Here is a 13,890-nt window from a genome sequence, read left to right as displayed (position 1 = left end):
TCCTGCCTCCTGCTCACAGCTCGTCATGAAGGAGGAGGAGTGAGCTTCGAAAGTTTCTCAGGGTAAATAAAGGTTAAAGCTGTTCTCTCCTCTCAGGTGGGCCTTCACCCTCATCATCATCTCGTCCTACACGGCACCTGGCGGCCTTCCTCACCGTCCAGAGGATGGAGGCCCCTATCGAGTCTCCGGACGACCTGGCTGACCAGACTAACATCCAGTACGGGACGATCCACGGAGGGTCCACCATGACCTTCTTCATGGTGAGACTCGTAACAAATGCAGTTTTTCATGGAGCCCTTAAAGAGACATGGACTGAAAACATTAATGTTTTGAACCGGAAACATTGGCTCACATGAAAAGGTTTTGTGTGTTCACAAGAACGTTTTAAGAGCTTGTGAGGAAGTTTAATGTATGTACCAGTGTGTGCATGTGAAGCTCTTTGAGATCTCTCCGGCTGCAGAGATGGCCGAAGACCGTTTAGCTCATCTTATGAGACAGTACGGCAGAAACTGTCAGGTGCACATTACATATTTTCTAGTGATCGTATGAAACTTTCTGCTGCACAAGAAAATATTCTCGTCAGCACGGGAAACCTTTTTTTTTGCCTGTATCCCCAGAAGGTCTCAGTGATAAATAGAACGACAGTAAAGTACTTGAAGCAGAAATACCAAACACAGTATCGCTGTCTAGTTGTGTCCCTGAAATAAAGAGCATCTCAGAAACTCAAAAATCATACAAATCTAAATCTCCTTAAAGATGACAACAATGATTCCATCAAAGACATTAATAAGACTTTACTCCAATCCCATCCTGCGGAGCTAAATGAGTAAAAAGCTGTTTTAATCATGTCTAGCAAGGTGTAAATGTTGTGATTTTCCAAGGATGGTGCGTTCTATTTACCTCAGAAGTCAGATGTAGGAGCCGGGAATGACCCCTGAGTTCACCGCATTCCAGTTAAAAGTTGGTGACAAAGTCGGAAAAGCAGCATGGACGCCTCCAGGAGTCGGCTACCTTTGTTTTTATTTTTTAGCTAATACCTGGCGATAGCAACACACCTTTGTGATAGTCTGTGTGCAGAAGCTTGCACAAGACTATCATTGTGATTGATTTAATTACACAAAAGTCTAAGTCGCTAATAAACACTTTAATGTACAGCTTATACTTTACTGTTGAATCACGGAGCAGCCATCTTGGATTTTGAGCCAGAGTTGCAGGGTCGGAGTTTTTTCGACTTCAGGGGAACGCACCACAAGCCCTCTAAAAACGTAATTTCACAGTAGAATAAGATAATAATAATCTCTAAACAAACTTTGTGCTAGAAACCATTGAGCTGTAAAAACGTATATACAATTTAAGTAAACTATCTTTTAACATGTGTCTCTGGTGTCCGTGCAAAACCCTAACCTTTTCTCTTTCACTCTCCTCCACCCCTTTCCTCTCCTCCACCTCCAGAACTCGCGGTACCAGACGTACCAGCGGATGTGGAACTACATGTACTCCAAGCAGCCCAGCGTGTTCGTGAAGAGTACCGAGGAGGGCATCGCCCGCGTCCTCAACTCCAAGTACGCCTTCCTGATGGAGAGCACCATGAACGAGTACTACCGCAGCCTGAACTGCAACCTGACGCAGATCGGAGGGCTGCTGGACACCAAAGGATACGGCATCGGCATGCCTCTGGGTGAGTTAGGCTATTTTCTAAAACGTATATTCTGATAAGACGACCGCAAAGGTTAAAAAAAATCTGCAGCCGGAGAAGTTAAGGAAGTATTTCAATCTCAGGATCTTAGGATCCTTTTTGTAATGTTGTCACACACTAAGAGTAAATATATAACTCCGTCAAATGGCAAAAACAAAGAGAATCTGCTGGAACAACTCCAAGACCTGTTATCCATTTAGTATAGAGAAATAGGTCCCAGCTTTATAGGAAGACTATATGTGACTTTCAGAGCAGAAACGCAAACTTTCTCTTCAGACACGCCTCCTTCATCCCTCAGCTCCCCTCCACACTTGCCCCGCCCCGTGTTCCCTGCGAGTGTCTGTGAGACGGAGAGAGGCCGACATGTGTTGATAGGACATCGGTTTCAGGTGGCGATGCCGATCTCATGGTTGATTAGATTCTTTTGTTTTCCTTTTTTCTTGGTACAAAGCCTGTTTCTCTTTACAGGCCTAAGAAAATCTTTCCTTGGGTTTCTACTTTTTCGAATCCAGCACCCACTGAGGGGTGTGGGTGTCTTTTTTGATTTTTCATTGAGCCTCTGAGTGAAACATAAAAGAAGCTGAAGGAAGTGTCGTCCCATCTGTGTGAACAGAACATACAGAATGTGCATATAAAGCCTTTTAAGATACCACAATCACCTTTTGTTTCTACGCGTGTGAGAGCAATTAAGAGTCTCACAATTTGGCACAATTTAGTAAAGGCCAATCAGATGGCAGGTTTTCATCAAGAACATAAACAGAACTATTCTGCTACTTTGTGTATCCTCTCTCCTTTGTTTATTTGCAGTGTTTCTGTGTGTAGTCGGCTGTCACATCACATATTGTCCGCGATATATTGAGGCTGTGTTACAGTCCACCCGGCTCCTCGAGTGTCGGTTCAGTTTCAGCAGTTAACCGGGTCAGAGTCTCAGTGCAGCTGCTCCTCCTGGTAAATTAAATCCATCCTGAGTCCAATTTGGCGTCGGCCTGGCCTCGCCGTCCGCCTCAGACTTGTTTCTGGTGATAAGTGTTAGCGCATAGATTAGCATGGTTAATGGGGGGAAGGGAGGAACAGATGTGGAGAGCAGAGAGAGAACAGCAGGAGGACGGAGAGGGAGAAATAAGATTAGCTTTTTGGGGGGGAATCGGTCTGTCAGTCAACCTGCCTGTTAAGTAATTAAAATAAAATCAGCAGAATCATTCAGGTGCACCCTGATCCACGCCGTCTCTCATGTTAACCACGCTGACTGACAGTGAGCGATTAGCATCAGCAAGAAAGTCTGAATATGAGAACCCACAGCTGCTCTAAAGTCAGTTTGATGTTGGGTTTGGAGGGGTTAATTTTACATAAAACGATGCAACACAAAGAAACAAAACACTTCCTGATTAATTGTACGGAAGAGGATTATGCACTTCACGGAAAGAAGTCAAAATGTCGAGAATAAAGTCGAGAGTGTTGTTCTAGAGTCGATGCTCACGCAGGTTGCCATGTGGTGGACACTGAAGCTTCAGTGTTTAGCCAGCTCTGCATCGGTCTGTAAACCTTTCTGTGTTCTAACCTCTCTCCATTTTTCAAAAGCATCTCCAGTCTTCTACTTTTTTCTTGAACTGCATAATGAAAAACAAATCTTCCTCCTCTCACTTTTTATTTCTCATGTCTGGCCCAAATCCCCCTCTGATATAGTGTCATTCTATATTATGTAAATGCTGTAAATAGTGTGACATACTTATAGGAAAGAACAGCCAAACTGTTTCTGATCTTGGCGGGAACAGGATCTCTGATATGTGACCCATACCTGTAAATAAATCTTACCTGAAGTGAATCGTTGTCTTGGAAACTTTCCAGATGAGGTATTTGACTTCCAAAGAGAAAGTGCATGTATGAATTTATATCGGCGCAAAAAGAAAAGGTAGTCAGGAGGTGACGATGAATCATTTGGTATCTGTAAAATATGGAGGATCTAACGAGTAAAAGTGTCATCACTTTGTCACGGGCTTATCTCGCTGCTGTCCGTCACTCTGTGAAAGTCATCCTCACTTTTTAATGGAATAAGAAAGAAGATGAATGGAGAAGAGGACGGGGACGAAGTCGGGGTGAAAGCTTCATAATTTACAGCTGCAGACGACCAAAAAAATGACTGACGGGTATGAATGAAATATAATGACGACTCAGAGATTACCTTCCCGCTCGATCCTCTCTCTGTTAGTTTAAAGGGTAGCAGTGTATGTTATATTTACATCCTACCTTTTTCTTTGTATTTTATCAGGTTGTTACATTTCATGTTTTCACGTTTCATCTCATTTCATCTCATTTAACTCATCCTGACACATTTACACATTTTTTTATTTAACAAACAAGAATACAGACATGAAGGAAGTCCAGTAAAGACAGAGGAGGACGGAGGAAAAAACAGGACGCTGAGGGGGTCCTTCAGTGTCTTCCTTTGAATTAATTTATTTACATTTTATTATTCCTCTCGATCTGCTTCCTTTACCCAGTTAACCAGGTTTCTCATGTATTCCTCTTCTCTGTTTCTCCGCCTATAAGTTCTTCTTTCCGTCACTGTTGGTAGGAATCTCATAAATTCATTCAACTTCTCATTGTGGATATATCATTTTAAAACTATCAACCATCTTATGGAGCGGCGGTAGCCCGTTGTTATGATACGAGAAGACCATTTTCACACTGCTGTCGGTCACCACTCGTATTATAGGTAACCTACTAATGGAGAATAATGTCTGATAAAACGTTTTTAAAAATGGTGCTGGCGTTGTCAGCCCTTGGTCTTTTAGTGGAAAAAGAAAAGGCGGAGGCGACAAATAAGGAGAAACCGCACTAATGGGTGAAAGCATGGATACTACAGCGGCTTGCTCAAGGGCTTTCCTGAACCTCTGTCGTGAGGTGAAGATAAATGAAACCTCCCAACAGCCAATCAGAGAGATCCCTCTCACCAACCGCGCTGGCCGACGCCGATTCAACATGTCGAATCAGCCAAAAAAAGACAGACGGACACAATACAAAAACTTGGACGACGACCGCTCACTTGACGGTCCAACTAGGACGATCTCCTTGGTGTGTCAGGGTCTTTAGACGCCTCATAGCAGCAGATCGATATTTGGAGAGGAGCCAAGTGTATGTTGTGAGCTGAAAAGGTAAATAGGATTTACTGAGGTTGAGGAAATGTAGATGTCTGACATTTACACCTCAAGGTAATGTCTTCTTCCTACAGAAAATAAGCAACGCTGTTAACATGAAAAGACACGATGCTGCTGCTGCATAAAGTCAAACTTTATAATTCCCCATGCCCATACACAGAAGTCTGTATTTATTTTGGAATAAAGCAGAACAAAGACCTCAGGTGTGACGCGAGATTCAAAACAACAGCAGGCTTCTTTGATTTGTCTGAAAGAAGCACCTGCCGCGTCGTCTCTTTCTGGACTCTCTCAGTATTTCTCAGTTTATCAGCACATCTGCTCCCTGAAAGGAAAAGTCGATATTAAAACCCACGGAGCAGCAGAGAACAGGCTGTGTGTGTTATTTTAAGCCCAACATGTTGAACGAACGCTGAGGTGAGCAGGTGAGCTCCGGGTGCCTTTTTTCTCCCATGGAAACACAGTTCAGTTCAGTTCAGTTTATTGCCATTTGTAGCATGAAAACCACATTGGAAAACATTTGCAAGAGGTAGACAGTACAATTGGACACAGGACAATGAGTTTAAAAAACAGGCAAGACACCGAACACAGGAGCTGAATGAGCGGCATGCAGAGATGTTTCATAAAAGGTGCTCTAACAAAATATGAATAGAGAGAAAATTCTAACTATTATGCAGTCAAACATTCTGACCTTGGCTGAAGCTTTTCTTCAAAAGCACCTCTTTAGAAATATGGCTCCATTTATGTGCAAGTTTTGATCCATCTCTTGAGACATGGAACTCATCGATTGGACGGTTCTGTCCTCTTGCACCTTCACTTCACTTTAGCAAGAAGGAACCAGACGGGTTGTTGCATTTGATTCATGTTTGTTTTGTCAGATGGGAGCCTCAGTCTGTTTTTCAGAGAGACGCTGAATGACTCTGCGTTTCTGGTGTCTCTGCAGGCTCTCCGTTCAGAGACGAGATCACTCTGGGGATCTTGCAGCTGCAGGAGAACAACAGGCTGGAGATCCTGAAGAGACGCTGGTGGGAGGGAGGACAGTGTCCCAAAGAGGAGGACCACCGGGCCAAAGGTGGGTGACACAAACAGCTGACCCTGTTTACAGATCTTCATAATGAGGGCACAGATTGGAGAATGGTAAATGGACTTGAGTTTGTATTTTCTTTTCTTCTGACTACTCAAAGCACTTTAACACCAATCTATACACAGTTACACACCGCCATCAAAGCAGTTAAGAGACGGCTGACTCTACCACTGAGCCCCACCCGCCAGATTATAGACCAGAGTCACACAGCGGCCATTTTCAAGTGAAGTCACACTCAGGGAAGGAAGTTTGAGAAGTGTGGAAATGACAAAATGCACACGAAACCAGCACAAACAAATCGATAAATATGATCATGATGAGCCCTAAAAAGGGTCCAAAACCGACTATGGTTCAAATGTTTTGTCTAAGCAACTTCCCGCCACTAGATGGGGCAGAAGCTCGTACTCATGCACTTTCTCTTCCTGCTCCACTTCCTGGATGTAAACTAGCACAGTGGACAGGCCGCTTGACCCCAAACTGAGTAGAGCGGTTTGGCAGTATGTTACAGGAAATTTGACAGGGGCTGGGAGGAGGTTCTGACTTGAGCCCGGGGCCACAGAGGCTCCTTGAGGACCCGCTTGGCGCCATCACCACAAACAATCCAGCATCAGCACTAATGGCCCCGCCTGCCCTTCCTTGCAGCTCCCTTTAGGTGTGGAGCCGCATGAGGATCTGTCAGGAGTGAGGTTGTTGTACTATCAACATTTGAAACTACTGTTAAAAGGTGGGAAGGTTCCATATCGTTGCTTTAACCCGCAAGAAGGACTGAATGCTGGTGGTGTTAGCCAACGTTAGCCATGGCAAACCAGTTTGACATTGTTCACCAGCACACACTGTGATCCCGTCCCGTGTTTAGCCGTGTTAAATACACTGTGTTCAATTTACAGGCGGAGGAACATTATGTGGTGGGCCAAAGTAGTGCTAAAGGGAAGTGGCTTGGTAGCGGAAATTCACAAGTACCTCATACAACCCCAAATACACAACCATCCGTTTAATATTTGTGTTTAATCAACAGAGAAATTAGTCTCTAGGAACATCCCTGAACTGATGATAGTGCTGCAGAAGAAGTCAAATCTTTCTGCTAAATTTAAACGTGATCCACCTGCTCAGAGATTTTACCCCGTATATGAATCACCAACAGATGCAACAATGGTACAAAGCTATAATAATCAATCAGTTCTAATCAAAGGAATAATTTTTCATTCTGTCATTCTTGAGCTGTTAAATGTTTGAGGTGTAAAAATCACAGACAACAGAACTGCCCTCACCATCCTCCGACACATTCTGTTCCAACGTCTCGGCCTGGCCCTTGTTTGCGTCCTCATCGATCACATCCCTGACTTTTTCCTTCAGTGTTTCTAGTATTGACCCGTGTTAGTTTTTCTTCCCGTGTGTAACGAGATGAGACGGTTTCTGTTCATCGACTGTCTTGCTGCGATCATGTTTTTAAGGAGACGATCATTATGGGAATGTGAGTCCTGTCTGAGTATTGATCAGCTACTCTCTGTCATCCGTTCCTACAGCTTTTTCTCATTCCCAGAGCGAGGGGGAAACAAGGTCACACAGCAGAGTGTGTGTGTGTGTGTGTGTGTGTGTGTGTGTGTGTGTGTGTGTGTTTGTAAGTGTTAGTGCCTGGGAAAATCAAGCCATTAAGATCCTGTTAAGACCCATTAAAGCTAATCAAGTGTCTCTTTGTTGCTGATCGTGCAGTGTACTCAGTGGCGTTTTTCTTTTGTTTAGTCAGTGTGTGTGTGTGTGTGTGTGTGTGTGTGTGTGTGTGCGTGCGTGCGTGCGTGCGTGCGTGCGTGCGTGTGTGTGTGTTCCTCTAAAGCCTAACTGTCCTCACAGAGAAAGAAAAGTGCTGTAATGGAGGCGTTCTGGTCCTTTCACTGAACTAGTTCTATAATTTGAGAGCAGGGGGTTCATTGCAGTCGTGTTGTTGTTAGGAGCTCAGTTATTACCATCCAGTGGATGTTAGGCAGAATTTTGTTGTTTTGTTTATATAACTTTCTGAAGTAACAGTGTAGAGATTACACAAATACAGGTTTATTTATACAAATTAGTTAATTTATTTGTATGTCACGTTTTATATTTGTATATTTGTATTTGTATGCATATTTATACATATAATTTCCATATGTATAAATCTTTTTGAGACAATTCTATCTCCGTAGTACATTGGCTCATTGAATTGGGATAATAATTGGTTATTTGTATTTTGAATCATTGCTTGCTGCTTTCTGAACATTAAGACTGATACACTCTGTAATCTATGAGATATTAACTTTAGCAAAGTTAATGGCACATGACAGAGATAATATGAAAGACATTTCAAGTCCACACTGACCATGTACGAGTAGCTCGACTGATTTTTATTTGATCATGCATCGTTTGTTGTGCAGTGTACAGGTAAGCACTGCTCCCGACAAGTTGGATAAATTTGTAGCATGTTGTCTGACCACGACAACAGTGATGTCGTATTTCAACATTCATCTTCTATCTCTGTAGCCATCCGTTCCTCACATCTCTCTCTGTAAAGTGTATAAAACATGGACATAGTGTCTGTGACGTCGTCCATTGGTTACTGATAAAGGCAAACGATGGATATGGCCTTATTGGAACTTCAATCAACCTAACAGGAGCCCCAATGCGTCCATCTGTCAGTCAACACGACCAAACTCCTAACTGGCTCTCTGATTGGTCCACTGACCACCAATCAGAAAGCTCCCTCTCATAGTATATATCATAGCATCATAGTATTGTTGCTGGGCTACTTCTGGTCAGACAAACATTCACAGGGGCTGGGAAATTGTGACCTAAAGTCATTATACACGACTATAAAAAAAAGTCCCATCTCCTGTTAAGTTTTTACCAATAAAGAAATGAGCTATAGAGACCAAAATGTGTTTTTGTAGCAGCCTGTAAACGTCTTTATTTCTGCTGTAAAGTTCGACATTTTAACATGGGGCTCAATGGTGACTGACTCACTGTTGGAGAAATTCTCCAGTGGACACTTTTTTGCACACAGTCTTGGCATGGAGAGTTTGTTGCTTGATTATTCATCAAGAAAAGTTTTTGTTGGCACTGTTATAATCAGTGTAAATAAAGAAACGTGTTTAACAGATATGATTCATTAAAGCTCCTCTCTGCGTTCTTGTGTGTCTTTCTTGTGTTTCAGGTCTCGGTATGGAGAACATCGGTGGGATTTTCGTGGTGCTGATCTGCGGCCTCATCATCGCCGTCTTTGTGGCCATCATGGAGTTTGTGTGGTCGACGCGGCGCACTGCAGAGACGGACGAGGTAAACCTTCATCATCACCCTCCTACTCCTCCTCCTCTTCCTCTCTCGTCCTCCTCCTCCTGCCCCGCCCCCGGCCTCAGCATCAGCTCAAACTCCTCAGTAGGTCATCCGCCTGTGTGTGTGTGTGTGTGTGTGTGTGTGTGTGTGTGTGTGTGTGTGTGTGTGTGTGTGTGTTGATCAGAATGTGCTTTATTGAAATGGTCATACAATTTTTCACCAGCTTATTAACTCCTGACGTTGGGTAAATGATTGTGGGACAACTAGATGCGTGCAGAGATCCAAACAAATACTTTATTATGCTCCTAAAGCAAAGTTTTCAGGTATCAGTTTTCAAGTATCAGTACTTTATGGAGATAGAATTGTCTCAAAAAGATTTATACATATCGAAATGATATGTATAAATATGCACACAAATACAAATATACAAATATAAAACGTGACATACAAATAAATTAACTAATTTGTATAAATAAATGTGTATTTGTAAATATATTTTCGAGATTTGAAAATAAATATGCTTGACTTTGTGTGTGGATTCTGCATTTGTGGATCGCTTTTGGGCTTTTCTCTCGATGACGTTATTTTGAGACATTATTACCGCACACTGCCATCCACAAATAAATACCCCCGAATTCGAATGCGAATACACCAATACACCCTCCCCTGAACAACCAGTAGATGGCAGTGTTGTGCAGCCACCGCTGGTTATGGTTATGGTTAGGTATTTGGCAGACGCTTTTATCCAAATTTACCGTCTACGACTGCTGCAGGATCAACAACATCCAGTACATCATCAAGTACATTGGCTCATTGAATTGGGGTAATAATTGGTTATTTGTATTTTGAATCATTGCTTGCTGCTTTCTGAACATTAAGACTGATACACTCTGTAATCTATGAGATATTAACTTTAGTAAAGTTAATGGCACATGACAGAGATGATATGAAAGACATTTCAAGTCCACACTGACCATGTACGAGTAGCTCGACTGATTTTTATTTGATCATGCATCGTTTGTTGTGCAGTGTACAGGTAAGCACTGCTCCCGACAAGTTGGATGAATTTGTAGCATGTTGTCTGACCACGACAACAGTGATGTCGTATTTCAACATTCATCTTCTATCTCTGTAGCCATCCGTTCCTCACATCTCTCTCTCTCTCTCTCCCTCTCTCTCTCTCTCTCTCTCTCTCTCTCTCTCTCTCTCACTCAGGTGTCCGTCTGTCAGGAGATGCTCACAGAGTTTAGAAACGCCGTCTCCTGTAAGAAGAGTTCTCGTTCTCGCCGCCGTCGCCCTCTGAGCAGCGCCGGGGGCGGAGTTCTACGACATCCGTCCCGTCTGGCTCTTGCCGCCCCTCGCCCAATCCGTCTGGTCCGTGACATGCGTCTGAGCAACGGCAAACTGTACAGCGGTGCTGGTCCTCTGACGGGGGGCCCGCCGGGGCTGGGACTTGGAGGAGGTCATGACTTGGGCCCGGGGCCACAGAGGCTCCTGGAGGACCCGCTTGGCGCCAACGCCACAAACAATCCAGCATCAGCCCTGGTGGCCCCGCCTGCCCTGCCCCGCAGCTTCCTTCAGGGATGCAGCCACGTGAGGATCTGTCAGGAGTGCCGGCGGATTCAGAGCCTACGGCCAGCCACACTGACCCCTCCCCCTCCTCCTCCTCCCTCCTCTTCCTCCTCAGCCTCCTCCTGCTCCCGGGTCCCTCAGTCAGGCCCGACGCCAGGTCACCACCGCCACAACCCCCACCACCTTCTCCACTACCATCATGGCTCCATGTCTCTGCCCCGCCTCCCCCCGCCGCCTCCTCCAATCCCAGCAGACAGAGCCGACAGTGACGGGGGAGGGGGGGCAGGGAGTCCACGACGAACCAACACCAAACCACCACCACCGCCTCGGCCGCTGCCCCCTCCAAAGACGCCAACACGCCCACCAACAGACTTACTGGGAGGGCACGACTGAGCGTAAAGGCGAGCTGGATCAGTCTAAACTTTACCCAGTGGGGGGTTGAAACCTTTATAACCTGTTTTCAGGGTCATTCATAAACAACCTTGGCGCAGTGGATCATACCAACAACCTTTCAGAGGGGAGGACGGATCAAACCATTCCGAATCAAACATTGAATTTTGGATAAAACAAGCCGACATTTTCAGAGTGTTTGGATCAGACGGGCTTCAGACGATGGACAGGAAGTGACTGCCAATAGACGCCATCCTGACACCTTGTTTGTCCCGCCTACATCCCTGCCTCCCCTTCCTGGCCAATCAGCTCGCTCCGTGCTGAGTGAGGAGGAGTCAGAGACACTGAGAGACGGACTGTTTATCAGCACTGATGTTTTACTGTTTGAATACTGAACCAGCTGTTTGTATAGCGGGAAATGTAAACACACACACACACACACACACACACACACACACACACACACACACACACACACAAACACACACACATGGTAGCAGAGCAGCTGTACAGTAACCATCTGTCAATCATGTGGATGTCTCTGGAGTCAAAGGACAAGCTGTCGTTTTTATTCCAGTCAGTGGAGCTCAGTCTGTACACACACACACACACACACACACACACACACACACGCACACACACACACACACACACACACACATTCACAGGTAAACTTGGAGGGCAAACTAGAAAAAAAATGCATTTCTGATTGTACTTTCCTTCCTGTGAGAGCGTCCAATCTGAGCGTCACCTCTTTACTTTTTTTTATAGTTTCCGTTTTAATGGTAACCTTGTGTTTCTCATCTTTAATTGATTTTATGATTTTTATAATTGAGTTCAAACAATCCATAAAGCGACCAATCATACTGATCTATAAACCAACAGAAGTGCTGATATTGATTGTCGATCCCACACATTATTGATCAACAGTTCCCAGTCTGTAGGCTGCGTTCCAGATGTGAATCTGTTCCTGCACATTTTTAACGGTTAATGGTTTTATTTCAGAGCAGTGCCTGGAGTTTGTGTTTGTTTTATAATTTTTATATCATGTTTGCATAGAAACTGTGCAGAAAGTGTTTCAAACCAGCAGCACCCGAGACAAAGAAATGGTCAATAGAAATTAGAAAAATGTGCAGGAGTGTGTGTGTGTGTGTGTGTGTGTGTGTGTGTGTGTGTGTGCATGTGTGTGCATGTGTGTGTGTGTGCGTCTGTGTGTGTGTGTGTGTGTGTGTTTAATTGTTTGTCTGCTGTTTTTTTTTCTCCTCCCTCAGATTCGTACCAGCAGAGCTCAGATTATCAGCAGGACGGAGACGACAGATGATGATATTATTCTGATGATTCTATCGTTCCTTGTTATCGATAACGGTGATCTCATTGTTCATTGTGATCGATGGCGATGATTCTATCGTTCATTATTATTGATATTGACGTGTGGGTGACTGTAGGAGGGGTCCAGCCCTCTGATGTTCAATATATAGACACACGTTTGTAATAAAAAAAACATTCAATGTAACAAAAATTTGTTCAGTTTCTATGTCTGACCTCCTGACGTTTACTTTGTACAGTCCAGGTTCGATGAAGGCTCTATCTATCCATCCATCCATCCATCCGTCTATCCATCATCCATCCATCAATCCATCCATCCATCCATCTGTCTATTCATCATCCATCATCCATCCATCCATCATCAACCCATCCATCCATCCATCCATCCATCATACATCCATCCGTCAATCCATCCAACCATCCATCATCTATCATCCATCATCCATGTATCCATCCATCCATCATCCATCCATCATCTAACCATCCATCTATCATCCATCCTACAATTCTACAATTCACTTAGCAAACACTTTTATCCAAAGCGACGTACACCAGAGTACAACACAAGCAAGGGTCTAGAAAAAATGGAACAATGTCAGTAAGAGCAAGATTGGACACACAGGTGCTGACAGGCATCGCACAGAGGCAAAGCACAACATTGACGGCAGTTCTTGAGAGCTCTAATCAGTATAGAAACCATCTTATAAGTCGTCGTTTATCAAACAAAAACCATCGTCACAACCATCATCATCATCATCAATAATATCGAGACCATCATCATTAAGTTAGTAGGTATTCATGAAAGAGCTGGGTCTTTAGCTTTTTCTTAAAGGTGCAGAGGGACTCTGCAGATCGAATGGAGTTTGGAAGTTCATTCCACCACCAGGGGGAGAAGAGTCTAGTCAGCGTCTTAGGACCCTGTTGTGAAGGTTGGATCAGACGCCTTTCATTGGCAGAGCGTAGTGGGCGGGAGGGAGTGTAGACCTGGATGAGAGAGTTAAAGTAAGGAGGAGCCGTTTTTGTCGCTGTTTTGTAAGCGAGCAGCAGAGTTTTAAATTTGATGCGAGCAGTAACTGGGAGCCAGTTTAAGGAGATGAACAGCAGAGTGACATGTGCTCTTTTAGGAAGGTTGAAGACCAGTCGTGCTGCTGCATTTTGTATCATCTGCAGGGGTTTGATAGTGCATGTAGGAAGACCTGCAAGTAGAGAGTTGCAATAGTCGATGCGTGATATCACAAGAGCCTGTACCAGGAGCTGTGTAGCATGTTCTGACAGGTAAGGTCTGATCTTCCTGATGTTGTACAGGGCAAATCGACATGACCGGGCAATCGAGGTTACTTGAACCTTAAAAGTTAGCTGGTCATCAATCATGA

General features: G+C 44.2%; 1 protein-coding gene across 1 annotated transcript in view; it reads left to right on the top strand.

Moving 5' to 3' along the window:
• Positions 1-12,711, top strand: part of LOC132990789 (glutamate receptor ionotropic, kainate 5-like) — a 180,806-nt gene extending 168,095 nt beyond the window's left edge. The window contains 6 exon segments of the mRNA XM_061059226.1: positions 97-135; positions 137-260; positions 1,453-1,678; positions 5,792-5,920; positions 9,111-9,331; positions 10,445-12,711. Coding sequence (XP_060915209.1) covers positions 97-135; positions 137-260; positions 1,453-1,678; positions 5,792-5,920; positions 9,111-9,331; positions 10,445-11,194 — 1,489 coding nt within the window. The 3' untranslated portion in view covers positions 11,195-12,711.
• Positions 12,712-13,890: the final 1,179 nt, after the last annotated feature.

The sequence above is a fragment of the Labrus mixtus genome, chromosome 16, assembly GCF_963584025.1.
Source record: "Labrus mixtus chromosome 16, fLabMix1.1, whole genome shotgun sequence".
NCBI classification, from domain to species: domain Eukaryota; kingdom Metazoa; phylum Chordata; class Actinopteri; order Labriformes; family Labridae; genus Labrus; species Labrus mixtus.
This window is presented reverse-complemented; position numbering and strand designations above follow the sequence as displayed.